At 37.5% G+C, this 23,381-nt stretch overlaps 1 protein-coding gene across 1 annotated transcript; it reads right to left on the bottom strand.

Moving 5' to 3' along the window:
• Positions 1–296: 296 nt before the first annotated feature.
• LOC140150404 (uncharacterized) lies at positions 297–23,373 on the bottom strand. The gene is made up of 4 exons (XM_072172416.1): positions 23,288–23,373; positions 13,321–14,443; positions 12,780–12,985; positions 297–2,573 (listed from the first exon to the last, which is right to left on the bottom strand). Exons 2-4 carry the CDS (start codon positions 14,438–14,440, stop codon positions 378–380), a joined length of 3,522 nt encoding a protein of 1,173 aa, XP_072028517.1. The 5' UTR covers positions 14,441–14,443; positions 23,288–23,373; the 3' UTR covers positions 297–377.
• Between the last annotated feature and the right edge of the window lie 8 nt (positions 23,374–23,381).

Here is a 23,381-nt window from a genome sequence, read left to right as displayed (position 1 = left end):
AGCCCTTGTTGCATACTGTACATACATAAGGCTTCTCATTGCTATGAATTGCTTTGTGCTGTTTCAAGTTGCATGCCAGTGTAAAGCCCTTGTTGCATACTGCACATACATAAGGGTTTTCATTGCTATGAATTGCTTTGTGCTGTTTCAAGTTGCATGCCAGTGTAAAGCCCTTGTTGCATACTGCACATACATAAGGCTTTTCATTGCTATGGATTGCTTTGTGCCGTTTCAAATTGCATGCCTGTTTAAAGCCCTTGTTGCATACTGTACATACATAAGGCTTCTCATTGCTATGAATTGCTTTGTGCTGTTTCAAGTTGCATGCCAGTGTAAAGCCCTTGTTGCATACTGTACATACATAAGGCTTTTCATTGCTATGAATTGCTTTGTGCTGTTTCAAGTTGCATGCCAGTGTAAAGCCCTTGTTTTCTTGGCTTTTCATTGCTATGAATAATTGCTTTGTGCCGTTTCAAATCATACGCCTGTTTAAAGCCCTTGTTGCATACTTTACATACATAAGGCTTTTCATTGCTATGAATTGCTTTGTGCTGTTTCAAGTTGCATGTCCGTGTAAAGCCCTTGTTGCATACTGTACATACATAAGGCTTCTCATTGCTATGAATTGCTTTGTGCTGTTTCAATTCATATGCCTGTTTAAAGCCCTTGTTGCATACTGCACATACATAAGGCTTTTCATTGCTATGGATTGCTTTGTGCCGTTTCAATTCATATGCCTGTTTAAAGCCCTTGTTGCATACTGCACATACATAAGGCTTTTCATTGCTATGGATTGCTTTGTGCCGTTTCAATTCATATGCCTGTTTAAAGCCCTTGTTGCATACTGCACATACATAAGGCTTCTCATTGCTATGGATTGCTTTGTGCTGTTTCAATTCATATGCCTGTTTAAAGCCCTTGTTGCATACTGTACATACATAAGGCTTTTCATTGCTATGGATTGCTTTGTGCCGTTTCAATTCATATGCCTGTTTAAAGCCCTTGTTGCATACTGTACATACATAAGGCTTTTCATTGCTATGGATTGCTTTGTGCCGTTTCAATTCATATGCCTGTTTAAAGCCCTTGTTGCATACTGCACATACATAAGGCTTTTCATTGCTATGGATTGCTTTGTGCCGTTTCAATTCATATGCCTGTTTAAAGCCCTTGTTGCATACTGCACATACATAAGGCTTCTCATTGCTATGGATTGCTTTGTGCTGTTTCAATTCATATGCCTGTTTAAAGCCCTTGTTGCATACTGTACATACATAAGGCTTTTTATTGCTATGGATTGCTTTGTGCCGTTTCAATTCATATGCCTGTTTAAAGCCCTTGTTGCATACTGCACATACATAAGGCTTTTCATTGCTATGGATTGCTTTGTGCCGTTTCAATTCATATGCCTGTTTAAAGCCCTTGTTGCATACTGTACATACATAAGGCTTTTCATTGCTATGGATTGCTTTGTGCTGTTTCAAGTTGCATGCCAGTGTAAAGCCCTTGTTGCATACTGCACATACATAAGGGTTTTCATTGCTATGGATTGCTTTGTGCCGTTTCAAATTGCATGCCTGTTTAAAGCCCTTGTTGCATACTGTACATACATAAGGCTTTTCATTGCTATGGATAATTGCTTTGTGCTCTTTCAATTCATATGCCTGTTTAAAGCCCTTGTTGCATACTTTACATACATAAGGCTTTTCATTGCTATGGATTGCTTTGTGCCGTTTCAAATTGCATGCCTGTTTAAAGCCCTTGTTGCATACTTTACACACATAAGGCTTTTCATTGCTATGAATTGCTTTGTGCTGTTTCAAGTTGCCTGCCAGTGTAAAGCCCTTGTTACATACTTTACATACATAAGGCTTTTCATTGCTATGGATTGCTTTGTGCCGTTTCAATTCATATGCCTGTTTAAAGCCCTTGTTGCATACTTTACATACATAAGGCTTTTCATTGCTATGAATTGCTTTGTGCTGTTTCAAGTTGCGTGCCAGTGGAAAGCCCTTGTTGCATACTGCACATACATAAGGCTTTTTATTGCTATGGATTGCTTTGTGATGTTTCAAGTTGTATGCCTGTTTAAAGCCCTTGTTGCATACTGTACATACATAAGGCTTCTCATTGCTATGAATTGCTTTGTGCTGTGTCAAATGATGTGCCAGCTTAAAGCCCTTGTTGCATACTTTACATACATGAGGCTTCTCTGTGCTATGATTTAGTTTGTGCCGTTTCAAATAATATACCAGCTTAAAGCCTTTGCTGCATACTTCACATACATGAGGCTTGCTGTTAATTGGTGAATGTCTATTCAAGTGTTTTTTTCTAATGGTCCCAGTACATTCATGGTCTATCCAATTTTGTTTTCTTGTGAAGTCTTTATTACACTGTTGACATTCATATAGCTTCTCTTTGGTGTCTGATTCATACCAATATGGTCTAATCCACTTCTTGTGTTTGATCAGGTGACTCAGATATAGACAAGTGTCATGGAAATGCCTTCTGCAATATATACATTTGTGAGGCTGCAAGTTGAACAAGTTTTGATGTCTTCTGGAAGTCATGTTCTGAAATGAGGATTTAAAAAGGGATACTGTAAAATATGAAGTCTTGTGTTTGTATTGTATAATGTGGTAGTGTTTTTACAGACTTTACAGAAGTTAGAAACTTTTGGAAAATGAAGACCCAATTGAAGCCATTTGGTTGACCATTTTGTCACTATTATTGTGTAAAATTTTAGTTTAAAAAGCCTAAAATTTGCGAAAAGACAGCCCAATTGAAGCTATTTGTGGACAAGTGTTGACTTTTATTGTCTCAATTATTATCAAGTTGTGCACGCAGGGGGTGTCTGAGGGAGATGTGTCCCCTCAGAAGTGAGAAAATTGTGCAAAATGAAGACCTAATTGAAGCCATTTGGTGAACCATTTTGTCACTATTATTGTGTAAAATTTTAGTTTAAAAAGCCTAAAATTTGCGAAAAGACAGCCCAATTGAAGCTATTTGTGGACAAGTGTTGACTTTTATTGTCTCAATTATTATCAAGTTGTGCACGCAGGGGGTGTCTGAGGGGGATGTGTCCCCTCAGAAGTGAGAAAATTGTGCAAAATGAAGACCTAATTGAAGCCATTTGGTGGATTATTGTTGCACTATTATTGTGTAAAATTTTAAGTTTGAAAAGGCCGAAAATTTGCGAAATGACGGCCCAATTGAAGCCATTTGTGGACAAGTTTTGACCTTTATAAAGTACCTGGTATAACTCTACATGTAAACAAAGTTGCGGGCGCAGGGGGGTGCCTGAGGGGGGATGTGCCCCCCTAAGTGAGAAACCTTTGCAAAATGAAGACCTAATTGAAGGCATTTGGTGGACCATTTTGGCACTATTATTGTGCTAAAACGGGAACTTGTTTGTATACATGAGGGGGTGTCTGAGGGGGTGTCCCCTGAGAAGTTTGGAAAATTTTTCAAAATGAAGGTCCAATTGAAGCCATTTGGTGCGTCATTTTCACACTATATTTCATTGCTTTATAAAACAAAAAAGGGCCCGACCTCAATTAGTAAAATTTTAAATGTTACACTGACACTTAAAGACTTGAGATTCGCTATTAAAGCATACATGGATCGATTTTAAATTGAAGTCAGCACGTAGCACAGAGTCCGTCTTAATAGGCCTACTGAATTTGGTGACAAAATGTGGCAGGCCCTGCATATTGGCGGGCCCGCTGTAATTTTCACATGCTTTTGGGCAGAGGACCCGCTTTCAAGCAAACTAATCACAGACCTATATAGATTGACCCGACTGTGATTTAGGCATGGGCCTACTATATGTGCAATTTAACCTTTTCCCTTCACCTTTTCTCCCTTTTCTCTTATTTTTTTCTCCTTTTTTCCTCGTTCTCTTCGCTTCTCTCCTTTCCTCTTTTTTTTTTTGGAGGAGGCCCCCCCCTGAATCCGCGCCTGGCCCATTGCAAGTACCCAGCCTAATTATTTGTATCGATTTTAATGTTTCTCATGTTGTAAGATGTAAGGCAGAGCTGCACTACGTGGCCAGCACTCAGCTACATGTATGTGCCATTGTGACGATCCCCTTTTTCATCGATAGAGAAAATCAGCACCGCTAAAAGGAACTCAACACATTTTCAGCCAATCACCATCCAGGAATCTTGATGATGTCATAAGAATGATGTAGTGTTTTGTTTTTAATTTTAGCCGACGTTTCATTCAGCTTGATTCAGCTTCCTAATGGAACTATTTAAACCCACAATGCAATGGTCATCAGGGATATCCCCATTTATGAATATTCACAACAAAATGATTCTGTGTCACATCGAAATGATGATCAAATTTGCTCCAGTTTTCTCTAAAATAAACCACTTCTGCCGTCTTGTGAAGACCAGTTCCAAAGACCGCATTAGTAGCTGATCAGTTCCCTGACTCCCTTTTGAGCGGCCGATCAGTTCCCTAGACCCAAAGTTTTAAGCTGGCGGTGGCACACCCAACCAAAAAAATGCCCCCCCCCCCCTGGTGTGCACTTCTCAAATCCCTGCTGAAATCAATTATCCAGAACTGTTTCCTTTCAATTGCTTGATTCAAATTCGTAAGGTGGCCAGGTTTTTTTTTTTACAATTTGACACTTAATTATGTGTACTCAATAACACCCTTTTCAGGGGTGGAATTTCGTAATGTGCTACAGGAGTCCAAGTGGATTCTCTCAAGAGAGTTTTGCGAGAGTCCATGGATTCCCGTAAATGGATTCTTGTTGTACAATTTTGCGGGAGTCCAAAAGGTATATTATATGTAGGCCTACGTAAAATGCATTCAAACAAACAAACTAACAAAGTTAAGGTTAAATACAATTGATTTTCAAGGCTTGATTCCAGAGGGGCGTAAGTTAATAATGGAAACAGCCATGCAGAAACGAATGAACTCACGCGTACAATAGTGTACCGGTATCAATCTGAACTAGGGCCACGGACAAACCGCTGCTCGTGAGTCATCCTATATGTTGCAGGGATAGGGAAAGGCGACCATGGGCTGGGGGGGTGATTGTGGGCAGCCGTTTTCGGCAATTTTCCTTTGGATTTTCTAAATTTTCGATTTTTAAAATTATCCTGGATGATATCTGTCGTGAAATAAATCAATGCTTCTATACGCTATAATAGGCCTAGAATGCCTATTTATACCCTGATTATGCAATATATAGGCCTACAACAATAACTACAACAACCGTAACAAACCAACAACCAATATTTTGTTAATCTAATTTGTAAAAATATATTCATATGCCGCGTCTATTAGACTAGTATAGCCTAAAAATTCCTGAATTATATAATGAAAAAAAAACGGGCAAAAACAATCAATCGCTGCAGTCAGAAAAAAAGAAAAGAAAAAAAAAGAAAGAAAAAAGTGAGAGAAAAATAAAATAAAATAGATGGAATGGACCACATAGGGACTCGAACACGTACCAAAGTTTTCCAGCTCAAAACTACAGTATTATATAGTCGAACGTAAGGTCGGCGCGCTAACCGATTGAGCTACTGAGTGACTTGTGAAATCGATAGATCTCAAACTGACTATTATGGAATAGTGCATACCAGGCTCTTATGATAAACAATCTCATCACCGCTGTAAATGTCGGAGGTATCGATGGCGAAAAACCTCGATTTTTGCAAAAGTAGCTTAAATTTGGCGTGAAATTCAAATGGTAAAGGAATCGACATACTTTTGAGAAATAATGTAGGCAGTTAGAAATCAAAATTAACGTTCCACAATCCAGATATCGATAATGTAACATAACAGTGTTTTGTGGTACAAGATTCTCGAAAATTGTTCCCAAAACGGGCTAATAAAATTTAATCGGTACTGTATTTGGTTCTTCCCCATGGCAACATTATTTCTTTGGTCGATTTGTAGTACAATACAAAAAAGGAGAAAACAATCACTTGGTGTGGTTTTATACGGAGCGAATATTTGAAAAAACTGCATGGAACGCGTTTTTGATCTTATGAACATGGTGCGTAAAAATGATTTAAACGAAGGATTTTCAAACGGATTCTAAAAATTTGTATAAACACACAAAAATAATGTTAAGATACATCCATGCACCAACATTTGACTCACTGCGATATTTGATTGCTGAGAAAACGCGGTTTTAGAGAACAACTTTATACGTCTTTTATACGTTTTTTATACGTTTCTTCTTGTAACCTTAAGTTTTTAATATATGTGTCATCATACTCTCACTTCCATATTGTCATCAATTGCATCTTTGGCAACTTTTCCTTTAAATATTTTGCAGGCTTTGAGTTTTAAGGCGTGTTGAACTTAAACGTAAGTTCGCTGAGCCGATCATTTCAGCGCAAGTCCACATGGACTCTCGTAATAGGTCTTTTGGGAGTCTCTGAGAGTCGACTCTCGGACTCTCGCCGAAATTCCATCCCTGCCTTTTGGCAATCTTGTACGGTCCATGACCCCCATTTGACAGTGTGTTACCTCAATAGCCCCCATTTTTTAAGTTTCATACCAACTGACCCCATTTTTATTCAAAATGACCCCATATATATTGTATACATTTTTCCAGAAAGCTCACTACTAAAGGACTCGGGACTCGGCTTCGAGTCCTCCTCGAGTCCGCAACATTGGGTCTTTTTATGTCTTTTATTTTTGTTCATTTTAATCATTTTACCACCTGAATTTGGTTTTGCTGTGGAACCGAATTCAGCAGTCAGGCGCTTGCAAAAATAGCCGGTTTTCAATTGATTATTGACATCACAACCAAAATGGGAGCTAATTAAATCAATTCATCAGTTATTTTACCTGCTCATGTGTGGGACTTTCTGTACAGGCTACTTCTATAATGGCAAGGAGCTTTAAGTTCAACGGAATCAACGCCATACGCGATTTGGCTCGAATGCACACCCATTTAAGGGATCTAAAATGAGCGTTTATTGCGTTTCGACAGTATTTTTTGTGGGACATGAGCGCACCTCAGACCTATCGAATTGCATTCTGAATACGAAGCATGTCTTTCTGATCTCAAATAATTTTCATTTTTGAAAATCACAATATAATACCAATTTTATGACAAATTATAAAAATTTGATATTTTTCAAATTTTTGATATATTATAACAGTCCTCGAAGTAAATTATATAAATCTAATGATATATTCTTAAAGTGTATGTAGCAGGGAGGAAAAGCCGACGGTCAATTGAAAATTTTGACCTTTCATATTGAAGATATAGATTTTTTCCCAAAAAGACCTTTTTTTGTTGATGTTTTGGGAAAAAAATCCATATCTTCAATACGAAAAAGGTCAAAATTTTCAATTGATCGTCGGCATTTCATCCCACCTACATACATCGCTAAGTATAAATCATCAGATTTATAAAGTTTACCAGTACTGTTAAATATCAAAAATATCAATTTTAATGATTTGCCATAAAATGTGTATTAAATTGCTAATTTCAAAAAACTAAATTATTTGATATCAGAATGACATTCTTCGTATTCAGAATGCAATTCGATATGTCTGATGTGCTCTAATGTCCCAAAATAAATACTGTCCAAACGTTCATACCCCAGCCCTTAATGCACACAGGTACTTTTACATGCCCTATGAAATGGTAATGTCATCCGAAGTGGTGTGTGTGCAATGGTGTTTATGTAGAGATTAGCAAATGTTTGGGCGAAATAGACACCCACATGGCCGTGGATTTGGCGGCTTGGGTTGCATCGATTGGCGTTCATATTTGAAAGATATTGTCATTTTAGTATTGCTTCAAACATGATAGTGAAATGCAAAGGAAGTTAAATTATATCCTTGAGTTTATCTGCTTACACCCAATGACCCCTTATTTATAGAAATTAACACCAAATCTTTGTGTGCATTTCGAACAAATTTAAGGTTACACGAAGAAACGTATAAAAAACGTATAAAAGACGTATAACGTTGTTCTCTAAAACCACGTTTTCTCAGCAATCAAATATCGCATTGAGTCAAATGTTGGTGCATGGATGTATCTTTACATTATTTTTGTGTGTTTATACAAATTTTTAGAATCCGTTTGAAAATCCTTCGTTTAAATCATTTTTACGCACCATGTTCACAAGATCAAAAACACGTTCCATGCAGTTTTTTTCAAATGTTCGCTCCGTATAAAACCACGCAGAGTGATTATTTTCTCCTTTTTTGTATTGTACTACAAATTGACCAAAGAAATAATGTTGCCATGGGGAAGAACCAAATACAGTACCGATTAAATTTTATTAGCCCGTTTTTGGGAACAATTTTCGAGAATCTTGTACCACAAAACACTGTTATGTTACATTATCGATATCTGGATTGTGGAACGTTAATTTTGATTTCTAACTGCCTACATTATTTCTCAAATGTCTGTCGCTTACTTTACCATTTGAATTTCACTCCAAATTTAAGCTACTTTTGCAAAAAACGAGGTTTTTTGCCATCGATACCTCCGACATTTACAGCGGTGATAAGCTTGTTTATCATAAGAGCCTGTTATGCACTATTCGATCCATAATAGTCAGTTTGAGATCAATCAATTTCATATCTCCCACAGTGGCTCAATCGGTTAGCGCGCAGGACTCATGTTTGACTATATAATACTATAGTTTTGAGCTGGAAAACTTTGGTACGTGTTCGAGTCCCTATGTGGTCCATTCCATTTATTTTCATTTTATCTTTTTTTTTTTCTCACTTTTATTCTTTTTTCTTGTTCGTTTCTTTCTTCCTGACTGCAGCGATTGATTGTTTTTGCCCGTTTTCATTATATAATTCAGGAATTTTTAGGCTATACTATAGGCCTAGTCTAATAGGCGCGGCCAATGAATATATTTTTACAAATTAGATTAACAAAATATTGGTTGTTGGTTTTGTTATTGTTGTTGTAGTTATTATTGTAGGCCTATATATTGCATAATCAGGGTATAAATAGGCCTACTATGCCTATTATAGCCTATAGAAGCATTGATTTATTTCACGACAAATATCATATCCAGGATAATTTTAAAAATTGAAAATTTTAGAAAATCCAAAGGAAAATTGCCGAAAACAGCTGCCCACAATCAACCCCCCCATCAGCCCATATGGTCCTATCATGGTCGCCCCTCCCTATCCTTGTAACATATAGGATGACTCACGAGCATGGTTTGTCAGTGGCCCTAGTTCAGATTGATACACTATTGTACGTGTGAGTTTATTCTTTTCTGCGTGGCTGTTTCCATTATTAACTTACGCACCTCTGGAATCAAGCCTTGAAAATCAATTGTATTTAACCTTAACAAAAGATTTCATACTTTTTGTCCAGAAAGATATTTTTCATGGTAATGACACCAAATTTTTAGCATTCCCACACATAATGACCCCCATTTTCTTGGGGCCCCCACAGCCCCACTGAATCATATCAATTTGTAAGCGCTCGTTAGCAAAGTCATAGTTCATTGAATTTACAACCGTATGACAAAACAGGCGAAATCGGTAACTTTTTGCACGAGAATTGCTCATTCTATTAATGAAGCTAGTATATGGCCAATATAAGTGTGCTCTCTCATTTTATGACATAAAATTTGAAAAATATTGTAAGGAAAACTTGATGTTTTGACTTTTAAAACCTACATTTTTGTCAAAAAATGTGCTTTGATTAGGTAGTTTTCAACAGATTTACCACATTCGCCTTGCTATAACATTGAATTGCGTTATCTGTTGACCCGGGTGTTGACCTAATGTAAAAAAAGTGTTTTAGGGGGGAAGTATTAGCTTTCGATATAACAAAATTTCTGATTGGATGAAGGGAACACTTGAGGTTTGCACAAAAACCAATCACAGATATCTATTTTCCACTAGATCTCACACAGTTCTTATGATGTTATGCACTCAACCGTGCAATATAACACAAGACTGCGTGGAGACCAGACTCGCTGTGCTGGAAATATCTGTGTACGAAATTGATGGTATTGTGAGAATCAAACACTTTTGTTAATTAGTGTAATTAATTAATTAAAGTCATCAGTGGAAATCGCCATGTTTCGATACTTGGGCTGTAGTGACGTCATATTACACACATTGCGTGGGCGCTTACTCCCTATTCCAGAAAAATACAGCACTAATTTTGGGGGATTAATAAAGTATTATCAAGTTCTGCCAAATGACACATAGCTCAATCCTAATTCTTTAGTTAGTCCTAACTGGCAATAAAAGAACAAAATCACTATTTTACTCATTTCTTGAAAAAAGAGCCAAAAACATGCATTTTCGGCATATTTTCTGACAATTGAGTCACAAAAATCAAAGACTTAGAACAAGTCTAAGCATTCAAAATCTTGAGTATATGCTCAATTTTGCTATAATTTTCATTTTTTTTGTTTCTTTAAATAAATGATTGGTTATCAGAATAAAACAAGTCTTTTCCAAAAATTAGACTGCATAAACTGAAATTAATCTTGATGCAAGTCTTTGGGCTTGATTGTTACAGCCAGTGGCGGCACCACGGGGGGCATGGGGGGGGGGCAAATGCCCCAGTCAGAAATCTTGCCCCCAGAAAAACCCAAAATTACGAACAATTCCACTTTTTACGGTAATTTGGCGCAAACTTTGTTGATTTTGCCCCCTGAAATTCACTTTGCCCCCTAATGCCCCCGAAAAAAATTCCTGGCGCCGCCACTGGTCACAGCATACGAAAAACACCCTAAAAACGCATGTTTTTGGCCCTTATTTCCAAAAATTGACCAAATATTAAAATTTGACTAATATTGCCAGTTAGGACTAACTAAAGGATTAGGATTTAGCTATGTTTCATTTGGCAAAACAGGATAATATTTTTTAATCCCAAAAAATTAGTTTTGTATTTTTCTGGAATATGGAGTAGGTCATGTGATAAGGGATATTGGCAACACAGAAATAAGCGCGAAATGGAACAAGAAGTGAAAACAATTAACGTACATGTGCAACCATGACTGTTTCAAAATAGCCTGCCAAAGTCATGCAGTTACCTCCGATGACATACATTGAATTGGTTTGAATGAGGAATACTACAGGAACCAGCTCCTTTTGTTAGAAGTCACACATGAGTGAAGTGGATAACCTCCATAGGAAAAACTAGCATTGCCCACGTGCACTTGACTGTATCGATACTTGGGCTGTTTTAATTTTATTTCTTTATAACGAAGAGGTTTTTTGTACTTTAAATGAACCAAGTACGTTTATTAATTCATAAACAATGATAATAGGGCAAACATACATGACCGGCTGATCCCTTTAATATAATTGGTGAAAAGCCAAGGGCTTGAATTTAATACAGACTCGTTCATTGAGGACTCGGACTCGAACATCAGAAATTGGCAGGGACTCGGACTCGGACACGAACACCAAGGACTCGGACTCGGACATTGAGGACTTGACTACAACACTGCCAAAATAGGAATATTTACCACTCTTATGAGGAGTAGCACCTGGTGGGGAAATTATTTTTATTATATTCTGTATTTTTTATCTTTTCATTTGACCCCACTCGGGGGTCATATCTTCATGACATTTCAAGATATGAAGAGGACCCACAATATGAATATTATCCCAGGTCTAACGAGGAGTGTCACCCCAGTAGGAAAATTACTTTTATTCTATTCTTTACTTTTTTCTCTTTCATTTGACACCCTTTAGGGTGTCATATCTTCTTGGGATTTTGAGATATGGAAAAGGACCCAAAATAGGAATATTGACCCGGGTTTTATGAGGAGTGTCACCCCCGGTGAGGAAAATAATTTTGATACATTTTTTGTTTCTTTCTCTTTCATTTGATACCACTCGGGGGTCATACCTTCTTGGCATATCAAGATATGAAAAGGACCCAAAATATAAATATTGACCCAGGTCTTATGAGGAGTGCGACCTCCGGTGAGGAAAGTATTTTTATTATATTCTTTACTTTGTTCTCTTTCATTTGACACCACTCAAGGGTACATACCTTCTTGGCATTTTGAGATATGAAAATAATACATATGAATATTGACCCAGGGCTTATTATGAGGGCCACCCCCGGGTGGGAAAATATTTTTATTATATTCTTTACTTCTTCCTCTTTCATTTGACACCACTTGGGGTTCATACCTTCGTGGCATTTAAAGATATGTCCATTTCAGACCAAAAGGTTGGTAAGTAAGTAACATAAACTCATATAGGCTGATACTATTTCATGGTTCAGCAAAATTGGTTGTTAGTGTACTAAGGGGCTGTGCTATGAGCCCGGGGGAAGGACAAGCAATTTATTTTTTGACCAGCCGAGAGGGGGGCAAGCAATTTTTGGCACACATTCATGGGGCGCTTTTTCAATATAACGCTCTAAAAGGCTTAGGAAAACAGTACGGAAACGCTTTAATATGTAAATTTTCCTGCTCGCTGCTCTCTCAACATATATGTGACATGATCAAGGGGAATGAGTCACATGTCGACCCTGGTCGAAAATGATTTTTACATGTATTTCTAAAGAGGACATTTAGAGCATTCAGATACTGAAAACCCCATGTTGATTCGCCTAAGAAAAGAATTTCAACGCTTTCTTTGCCAATATCTAAAAATCAATATTAGCGACATCCAACTCATTTCCCCTGATAGTGTCACATATATGACATATCTAGACCATTTAAAGTTTGAAAATTGGGCTCTTTCTATCTTGTCTGCATCTTCTATTTTCATAATCAAGAAAGCTCGCTATGAAATCCCGGCAATCAGATGAATGTTCAGTTTTCTGGAATACCCCACACCACAACATTATTACGGCGGGATCTGTTGGCTAAGTCGTCCAGCTGACGCTCTAAAAACTCTATATCTTTCTTTTTTGCACAATTCCCTTGCTGTGTCTTGATTTCTCCCAAAGAAAAATCTACATTCTCTGCACTAGCTTCTAATTGTGTAACTCTAGTCTCTAGCACTTTATGTTCCATTTCTACCTTTTCCAGGCGTGTGAGAACTGTATTTATCAATGAGGTCATATCGTTCAAGTTTTGCATAAGCTGCCCATTGCTCGGTTGGTCGGCGCCATCTTGCATTCCACCTGTAGATCTATCATGTTCATCTTCACTCGATGAGATTTTTTGTCACCTTTGTTTTGCTCTCTTTTACTGCTCATTTTGCTCAGCAACTCTTTATTTACCACGTAGAATCAGTTTGGTGGAGTATTATATAAATCATAACAAATTAAATTTGGTGTTTTTTGCCGGAGCTTTAGTAAAGCACGTCTGATTCGGACAGTGACATGCGCAGAAAAAATTGGTAACATGAATTGCTTCATGCAGTTTCAAATTTTTTCTTTGTGTAAAGCCCTTGCTTTGTGCCGTTTCAAATCATATGTCCGTGTAAAGCCCTTGTTGCATACTGTACATACATAAGGCTTTTCATTGCTATGAATTGCTTTGTGCCGTTTCAAATCATATGCCTGTTTAAAGCTCTTGTTACATACTGTACATACATGAGGCTTTTCATTGCTATGAATTGCTTTGTGCTGTTTCAAGTTGCATGCCAGTGTAAAGCCCTTGTTGCATACTGTACATACATAAGGCTTTTCATTGCTATGGATTGCTTTGTGCCGTTTCAAATCATATGCCTGTTTAAAGCCCTTGTTACATACTGTACATACATGAGGCTTTTCATTGCTATGAATTGCTTTGTGCTGTTTCAAGTTGCATGCCAGTGTAAAGCCCTTGTTGCATACTGTACATACATAAGGCTTTTCATTGCTATGGATTGCTTTGTGCTGTTTCAAATCATATGTCCGTGTAAAGCCCTTGTTGCATACTGCACATACATAAGGCTTTTCATTGCTATGGATTGCTTTGTGCCGTTTCAAATCATATGCCAGTTTAAAGCCCTTGTTGCATACTGTACATACGTAAGGCTTCTCATTGCTATGAATTGCTTTGTGCTGTTTCAAACCATATGCCTGTTTAAAGCCCTTGTTACATACTTTACATACATAACGCTTTTCATTGCTATGAATTGCTTTGTGCTGTTTCAAATGATGTGCCAGCTTAAAGCCCTTGTTGCATACTTTACATACATAAGGCTTCTCTGTGCTATGATTTAGTTTGTGCCGTTTCAAATAATATGCTAGCTTAAAGCCTTTGCTGCATACTTCACATACATGAGGCTTGCTGTTAATTGGTGAATGTCTATTCAAGTGTTTTTTTCTAATGGTCCGAGTACATTCATGGTCTATCCAATTTTGTTTTCTTGTGAAGTCTTTATTACACTGTTGACATTCATATAGCTTCTCTTTGGTGTCTGCTTCATACCAATATGGTCTAATCCGCTTCTTGTGTTTGATCAGGTGACTCAGATATAGACAAGTGTCATGGAAATGCCTTCTGCAATATATACATTTGTGAGGCTTCAGGTTGAACAAGTTTTGATGTCTTCTGGAAGTCATGTTCTGAAATGAGGATTTAAAAAGGGATACTGTAAAATATGAAGTCTTGTGTTTGTATTGTATAATTAATGTGGTAGTGTTTTTACAGACTTTACAGAAGTTAGAAACTTTTGGAAAATGAAGACCCAATTGAAGCCATTTGGTTGACCATTTTGTCACTATTATTGTGTAAAATTTTAGTTTGAAAAAGCCTAAAATTTGCGAAAAGACAGCCCAATTGAAGCTATTTGTGGACAAGTGTTGACTTTTATTGTCTCAATTATTATCAAGTTGTGCATGAGGGGGTGTCTGAGGGGATGTGTCCCCTCAGAAGTGAGAAAATTGTGCAAAATGAAGACCTAATTGAAGCCATTTGGTGAACCATTTTGTCACTATTATTGTGTAAAATTTTAGTTTGAAAAAGCCTAAAATTTGCGAAAAGACAGCCCAATTGAAGCCATTTGTGGACAAGTGTTGACTTTTATTGTCTCAATTATTATAAAGTTGTGCACGCAGGAGGTGTCTGAGGGGGATGTGTCCCCTCAGAAGTGAGAAAATTGTGCAAAATGAAGACCTAATTGAAGCCATTTGGTGGACTATTTTTGCACTATTATTGTGTAAAATTTTAAGTTTGAAAAGGCCGAAAATTTGCGAAATGACGGCCCAATTGAAGCCATTTGTTTGTATACGCAGGGGGTGTCTGAGGGGGGTGTCCCCCTGAGAAGTTTGGAAATGGTCCAATTGAAGCCATTTGGTGCGTCATTTCCACACTATATTTCATTGCTTTACAAGGGCCCGAACTCAATTAGTAAAATTTTAAATGTTACACTGACACTTAAAGACTTGAGATTCGCAATTAAAGCATACATGGATCTATTTTAAATTGAAGTCAGCACGTAGCACAGAGTCCGTCTTAATAGGCCTACTGAATTTGGTGACAAAATGTGACAGGCCCTGCATATTGGCGGGCCCGCTGTAATTTTCACATGCTTTTGGGCCGAGGACCCGCCTTCAAGCAAACTAATCACAGACCTATATAGATTGACCCGACTGTGATTTAGGCATGGGCCTACTAATGTGCAATTTAACCTTTTCCCTTCACCTTTTCTCCCTTTTCTCTTCTTTTTTTCTCCTTTTTTCCTCATTCTCTTCGCGTCTCTCCTTTCCTCTTTTTTTTTTTTTTTGGAGGAGGCCCCCCCCTGAATCCGCGCCTGGCCCATTGCAAGTACCCAGCCTAATTATTTGTATCGATTTTAATGTTTCTCATGTTGTAAGATGTAAGGAAGAGCTGCACTACGTGGCCAGCACTCAGCTACATGTATGTGCCATTGTGACGATCCCCTATTTCATCGATAGAGAAAATCAGCACCGCTAAAAGGAACTCAACACGTTTTCAGCCAATCACCATCCAGGAATCTTGATGATGTCATAAGAATGATGTAGTGTTTTGTTTTTAATTTTAGCTTGACGTTTCATTCAGCTTGATTCAGCTTCCTAATGGAACTATTTAAACCCACAATGCAATGGTCATCAGGGGATATCCCCATTTATGAATATTCACAACAAAATGATTCTGTGTCACATCGAAATGATGATCAAATTTGCTCCAGTTTTCTCTAAAATAAACCACTTTTCTGCCGTCTTGTGAAGACCAGTTCCAAAGACCCGCATTAGTAGCTGATCAGTTCCCTGACCTCCCTTTTGAGCGGCCGATCAGTTCCCTAGACCTCAAGTTTGAAGCTGGCGGTGGCACACCCTACCAAAAAAATGCCCCCCCCCCCCTGGTGTGCACTTCTCAAATCCCTGCTGAAATCAATTATCCAGAACTGTTTCCTTTCAATTGCTTGATTCAAATTAAGGTAAGGTGGCCAGGTTTTTTTTTTTACAATTTGACACTTAATTATGTGTACTCAATAACACCCTTGGCAATCTTGTACGGTCCATGACCCCCATTTGACAGTGTGTTACCTCAATAGCCCCCATTTTTTAAGTTTCATACCAACTGACCCCATTTTTATTCAAAATGACCCCATATATTGTATACATTTTTCCTGAAAGCTCACTACTAAAACATGGCCGAGGCACATCCCTGTCACTTCAGATAGGGAATGCCCCCCTGGTTACAGGGAAAAGTATCTTATGTGTTTCCCTCTTACAGATCTGGTGGGGTTTAGTGATGCATGAGTAATCAAGAACAGTAGATAAATTAGTCAAGAACAGTACCCCTTCAAGTAGAGCCCAACGTAAAGATAATTTATACAAGAGACTTTAGAACTGTAACAAGATACTTATCAGTCATTTCTCAAAAGTTACATCAATTTATCAATACAAAAGAAAAGAATTTCAACGCTTTCTTTGCCAATATCTAAAAATCAATATTAGCGACATCCGACTCATTTCTCCTGATAGTGTCACATATCGTCGGCTTTATTCCATAGTGGCGTATAGTGATTTTTGGTCATTTTTTTGAAAATTGGCACATATGTTTTTAATGATGTTCTCTTTCATTTTTTCTAAGTCTCATCAGGCAAAATTAGCTAATTAATTAGTAATTAATTAATTAAATGTGGTGTATAGTTACAAAGTGACATTTTTTGTATTCCATAGTGGCGTATCGACCATACGCCACTTTTTACACACATTTTATAATTATGAAATATCGGCAAAAATGAAAAACATCGTATGTCATAGTGGCGTGACAGCAGATCGGACCTATACGCCACTATGGAATCTGAACGACGAAAAGTAACGCCATAGGGATTACACGCGGCGACCGAGGTGGCGTCACGGTTAACGTAAGGTTAGGGTATTGCGTTTTGTTCGTTTTCCATAGTGACGTATAGTTTTATTGTCAGTTTGCCAGCAATAGTATGTATTTATTTCTTTTGAAAAATATATAACAATAAAATCTATTTAGTTTACTACAGAAATTTCACATCATTTACAAAATATAATGAATGTCTGATTTACACAACTCGATTTTAAATTGGCATTTCTTCAAACCCGATTTTCTCGAAAAGTTGTTTATTCGCGGCGCCCACTATATACGCCACTATGGAATACGGACGACGATATGACATATCTAGACCATTTCAAGTTTGAAAATTGGGATCCCAAAAATTTGGCATGTGTAAAGGGGGGGGCAAAGATTTTTTGGCGGGCTGAGAGGGGGTCAAGCGATTTTGAACAGGCTGAGGGGGGAGCAAGCGATTTTTGGCGGGCCTTTCGGAAATTTTGGGCTCTGAAGCAAAACGCAACTTCTGTTTTGCGTCAATGAATATTTCGAACAATGTCAGAGGAGGTCTTCTCTGGTGGGTGTTATTAAAATGCAATGGAGCAAATAAACATGTAATGAATACAGAGCATTGATTTGCGAAGAATTGAAAAGCACATGTCTCATCAAACCAATACAATACATGTACATGTATGTACCTCTCGACTCTCTCATGAGAAGTGTGACAGGTGTCACTGAAATTGGAACAGATGATAACTTACTCAAGAACCATCCATGTGAAACATTAAAATGGACATACATGTAAATTAGAGGTTAATAACTGTGCAACCGTTATTTGGAGGGCATTGTAAAAAATCTTAATTAGAACTAGTTCTAGTTCCTCGAGGGGGGTGTCTTGAAGCGTGCATGGCCATGAAGCTGCCAACGAGGCGCTTGTGGATTTTTGTAATGTCAGAGAGGGGTTGTCATGGTCCTATACAGGCACTGAACAAGTGCTAAAAAATCTAAACATTTTGCTTTATGGGTCGTTGTCGAGTTCCTACGAGAAGATCATTTAAAACAAACAAATAAACCAAGGAATACCCCGACCGAGAGATATTCCTATTCAGAGGTCCAAAGCAAATGTTTGATTTTTCACAATGCCTGACATATTATTACACATGCAAAGTTATTAACCTCATTCATAACTGTCACTTTCATCTCTTCACTTTACAAAATAACACAAATTTTTCCTCAAAAGTTTGCAATAAATTTTGATAAACAATTTTCCAAAACATCAATCAGGTTAAAGTAAAACAGGACAACCAATAACAAAAATGTGTATCACAATCTGTGTAAATATGGTAGCCTGCAATCCAATCCAAATACGGCAGCCAGCACGCGCGCAGTTTGTTCAACGCATTTATACGGCACACGCGGAGGTCTATAACCAATATGTTTAATTTCAAACAATTATGCATTTTACGGTCAATTGTGAGATATTAATGACCTCAATTTGCATTCACGTTTTACAAATAACTAGAGCTATACCCGTATGCGTAAATGATTATTAAGCTCAATATGCCGTATGCATAACAGCAACATAGCCTGAACCCATATGACCTTTGACTCTGTTTGATGACCTTTGACCTCAGATGACATTAAATAATTAATTAATTAATGTATTTATTTAACTGACCATTTCTTTCTTCAGGGTTTGACCTCAGATGACATTACTTAATTACCGGTAATTAATCAAATAAATTGATTTATATATTTACTTGTTTTACTGACTACTCTTTCTTTCTTCCTTCATTTAACGCGGCTGTGTAGACACTGTTTCTTTCGCGAAATTGAGTTTTTTTTATATGTTTGTATTTTGTTATGTTTTTTATAAATACAAGGAATGAAAATCCAGATTTATAAACTCCAACTGCAATATTTTAAGGATTTTATTTCACTATTCCACTCGTCTTTGAAATCTAAAAGGAAAGAAAATCTCTGTTGTACATTTACCAGCAGGGTACACGCTTGGCATAACAACGCATCGCGTTGCGTATCGTCAATTTGGTAACGCGCACAGATACGCTACGCATCATACGTGACGCTTATCTGCATGCGTGGCGCATCTTATGGAAACACCGCGGAAGCACTGATTTCATAAACACCTAGCAGTCAAATGGCTCCGTTTTAGCTGATAAAATGTGATTTTTTTCAAGTTCTTTCCCCCGATTTAAACATCAAGATATGAATAGATTTAGCCCAAACTTCTCAAGGGGCTGTAGATTTACCCGATGTTCACGTAATGTAAGGTAGAAAAAGCGAGAACTGCCGCATTCTCCTGTAAGCTTCGATCAAAGTGCAAAATGTGACCACTTTAAACTTCAACGGCCTTTTTTCAATGTTCATTTTCTCGGTAAAAAGACGATTTAGGTACAAGATAACTCAATAAATACAGCATCTATAGGTAAGCAATTATGCTCATCATAAAAAGCATGATTGACTTAAGAAACAGTTTTCTCATTTTTTATATTTTGGTCTATTTCCAATTTTAGGCATCATTTTGTGCAAATAGGCGGTTGTGAATTTTAAAAGTTCATTTTGATGCCTTATATGGTCAAAATCTCCACAAATAAGGCCAATATCAAAAAACTAAAAAAAACGTTTTTGGAATGGTGCCTCAAGATTAAGAAAAAAGCAAAACAAACAAAGAGTGTTTTTTTTGTTATTATGTACCGAACAAAAATTGCCAAAAATTCACTTTTTTTTTTTTTTTTTCATAATTGTTGTTTTTACACCAAAACTGTACTTATCGCTCATTCTACAAAATCCGGTGCCAATAGCCTTTTTTCCATTCTTTGGTCCACAAACACTTTGTCGAGCATTTAGGGCATCAAATATGTTGTTTTTCTGGTAGAACTCAACGAGATCTACACGGACATATATAGTTGTCCATACTTTAAATGCTTTCTTCAGCCTGATTAACCCTTGCAAAGGCTCAAAAATCGCCAAAAATGCGTTTCCACTGCTCAAGTGTCATATCTGACCCTGAATATTTTCTTTGAATAAATGCGATTTCTTTACATATTTGTTGTTTTTAATTAGATAACGCACCATCATATTGTTTATCAACATTATTTTTTAGTGATTAAAACGTCTTTGTGTAATTCTAAAATAAATTGCACTTTCCACCAAAATGCTGTGAGCTACGTTACTCTTTTTTAACACACGTTATTGGAAAGAAGTAAAACAGAGGTATCAATGTAATTTGCGGTTTTTGAAAGGAAACACTCATAGGTTTTTAAAAATCACAATAAAAATCATGATGCTGTAGCATTTTTGGCACAGAAATGTTGTAAACATTGAAATTTCGACCGACCATGTTAAGATTGGTGAGCTACATTACCAGGATTCTATAGTATGCACTTGTATTACACGTACTTCCTAATAATATGTGAAAGCTACCAGTGGTCAAACCCCATTTATATTAGAATTAACCGACATAACATTCTAACGTTCGCAAATCACATTAAAAACATTAAAAACCCGTGAACTACGTTACTGTGAGCTATGTTACAAACTCATTTACGCATCTTCAAAACTTGTATGAAATGGTGAAATCGGTTTTACATTTCACTCAAGTGATCTTTAGTTTGCATTTTATGACCTTGGATTGAGTAAAACCAGCCCATTTTGTAGTCGGTAACGTAGCTCACATTACATTGAGTTTTAGTGTTAAAAACATCATGACTTCTTGAAAGAAAAATATATGCAAGTGGTGTTGGCAATTTTTTACATCTGAAAGTAGTGATACACTTACTCTTAAAAAACACTAAAAGCAGGTAATTTTGAACAACTTTATTTTTTTCAATTTTTATAGTGGATTGGCACCGGATTTTGTAGAATGAGCGTTATATTGAGATTCATTGATGTCTTGCCTTTATAAAAATGTATACTTTTACATACATCTTGCGTGAATAATTACAAAGTTATGGCACTTTTGGGCTTTTACTACATGCGTATCTGAGAGTACACAGCTACCTTAATGGGTTAATATATTAAAAACCCACAGTTGGAGACTTTGGCTTTATAGATTTTACCAAGTTCAAGCCCAATCCAGCTGATAGGATACTGTTTCACCCCATTGACCCCATATGACCTTAGACCCGGACGATCCGTTGGATGACCTTTGACCTTGGATGACATTTATTATTAATTAAATTAAATTAATGCATGTAGGCCTATTTATTTTACTGACTACTCCCTTTCTTCCTTAGGGTTTAATATTTAAACACACACCACATTACTGCAAGTACATACATGTATTATAGTGCCATCAAAATGCATCAGAGCTATTTAATGAACAGATCCGAGAGTGCACACAGGGTGGCACTGTGGATTTCGGATCAAATTGAAAATTCACATTTTCACCGATTTTGAGCCCAATTCTTTACCGATCTCAACCAAATGTGACCTCCGCATTCCCCTCGCATCAAGGATTCCACCCATCGAGTTACAGCCCAATCGCTCGACCGAAGGTAGCTTACGACACTCCCCGTATTTTTCTGCATCCCCCGTGCGAATTTGGCGAGGCTCGGATCAAAACTGAGGGAGCCTTTTACCCACATACCAGTGTTCGATTTACCACCTGCATACCTGCACCAGTGCATGTAACATTCTCTCTGTGCATGCAGCTTTTCACTACCTGCCTGCACGCGTGCATGTACGATTTTAGCGCTAGCGATATGACAAGGCAATATACAAAAGTAAACAAGCAGTCAGTCCGATTTGGAAAAACCCAATCTATTTTTAGCGCAATATCCTGACTTCATTAGAAGGGCTGGCGCAAATCGCGCAATTGACAATTCCCGATACCCCTATCACGTGAGAACTGTCACTTTTTTTCATTGACTTCCCTAGTCGCCTACACAGCCAGTTTGCGTCGGTCTGATACTTGTCGATCCTAACGAACATTCGAGATAGCCACATACAGTCTGGTCCGAGACTATGACTTCCCTTAGAGGGGCTAGCGTAATGTGTCGTCATCCACCAATTCCCGATACCCTCGCACATGTAGAAGCTGTCATTTTCATTTCATTGAAAAAAAAGAACCGGAATTTAAACCGTGGGAAATATTTGTTTACGTACGGAAAATAATCATAATAATGTCCAGCAAAAAAGGAAATAGCTCAAAAAACACTTGCATCATTCTGGAAATCGTGCACCTCGTCGGCAACTAGTTCTAGAACAGTAAATTGATATTGGATGCCACAGCATCCAGTGTTTTGGCTAAGAATTCGGCGAGTGATCGGCATAAAAATGACAATGACAGTGGAGCCGGGAATATTATTACAAGCTTAACTGACAATGATCGTGATTCAATGTGATTTTATGTTTGCTTTAATTTTGGTGCATGCACACTTTTTGCTGTGCATGTAAAAATTTTGGGCTACATGCACCAGTGCAGGTAGGAAAAAATTTGTAAATCGGACACTGCCACATACATACACGCAACATAAGGCAAATTTAAGATAAAATAAGATTGGATCACACGCATCGCATATATATTCATACATACACGCTATGTAACGGCGCGCGTGATTGGTCGAGAGCCGGGCATAAACAGCGTTTATGCCCGGTGTCCCGGATGTGCGATCGCCGGGTAGGACAAATGAAGGAAAATCATGACTTTTAATAATGTTACTTGTAATTTTTTGTTATTATTTTGATGAAATAAGAACTAGAAAATGTTCTTGTATGTATGAACGCAAGCGGCTCCTCGGGCATAAACAACCGTTTAGTCATGAAAATATATGAATGAACCCCTAATTTCTTCTACTTTTATGCATGTTCTCATCAAAAGCCTGTTCAGCAACTGGATGAGGGACTGCTGTGCGGTGCTTCTAGCAGTGGACAAATGTGCTCTGTGCTCTTCAGCCTCTTCTATTTACAGAGTTGGTGCATTAAATGAGGTTATGAATATTATATCATGGCTTGAGCTGAGTAAAGCTTAAAACTTTTTCATAAAATGTATTGGGCTGTCTGGTCAATTAATTTTCGCCAGAATCTCTGAAATTTAAGTCCCACGAAGAATCAACAAAGCCACATCATTGAAAAAACTAATAAGTTAACATCAAAATACTAAATGCACTTACTAAATTTGGCTAATTTGGATGCCAAAACCTTCCATCTCTGCTTCAGCCAAAACTTTTTGTTTTAAAATGGGCTCCCACCCGGTGCTCCGAAAGG

Source organism: Amphiura filiformis, chromosome 4 (genome assembly GCF_039555335.1).
Source record: "Amphiura filiformis chromosome 4, Afil_fr2py, whole genome shotgun sequence".
NCBI classification, from domain to species: domain Eukaryota; kingdom Metazoa; phylum Echinodermata; class Ophiuroidea; order Amphilepidida; family Amphiuridae; genus Amphiura; species Amphiura filiformis.
The sequence above is the reverse complement of the archived record's forward strand: the minus strand, read 5'-3'. Positions and strand labels throughout refer to the sequence as shown.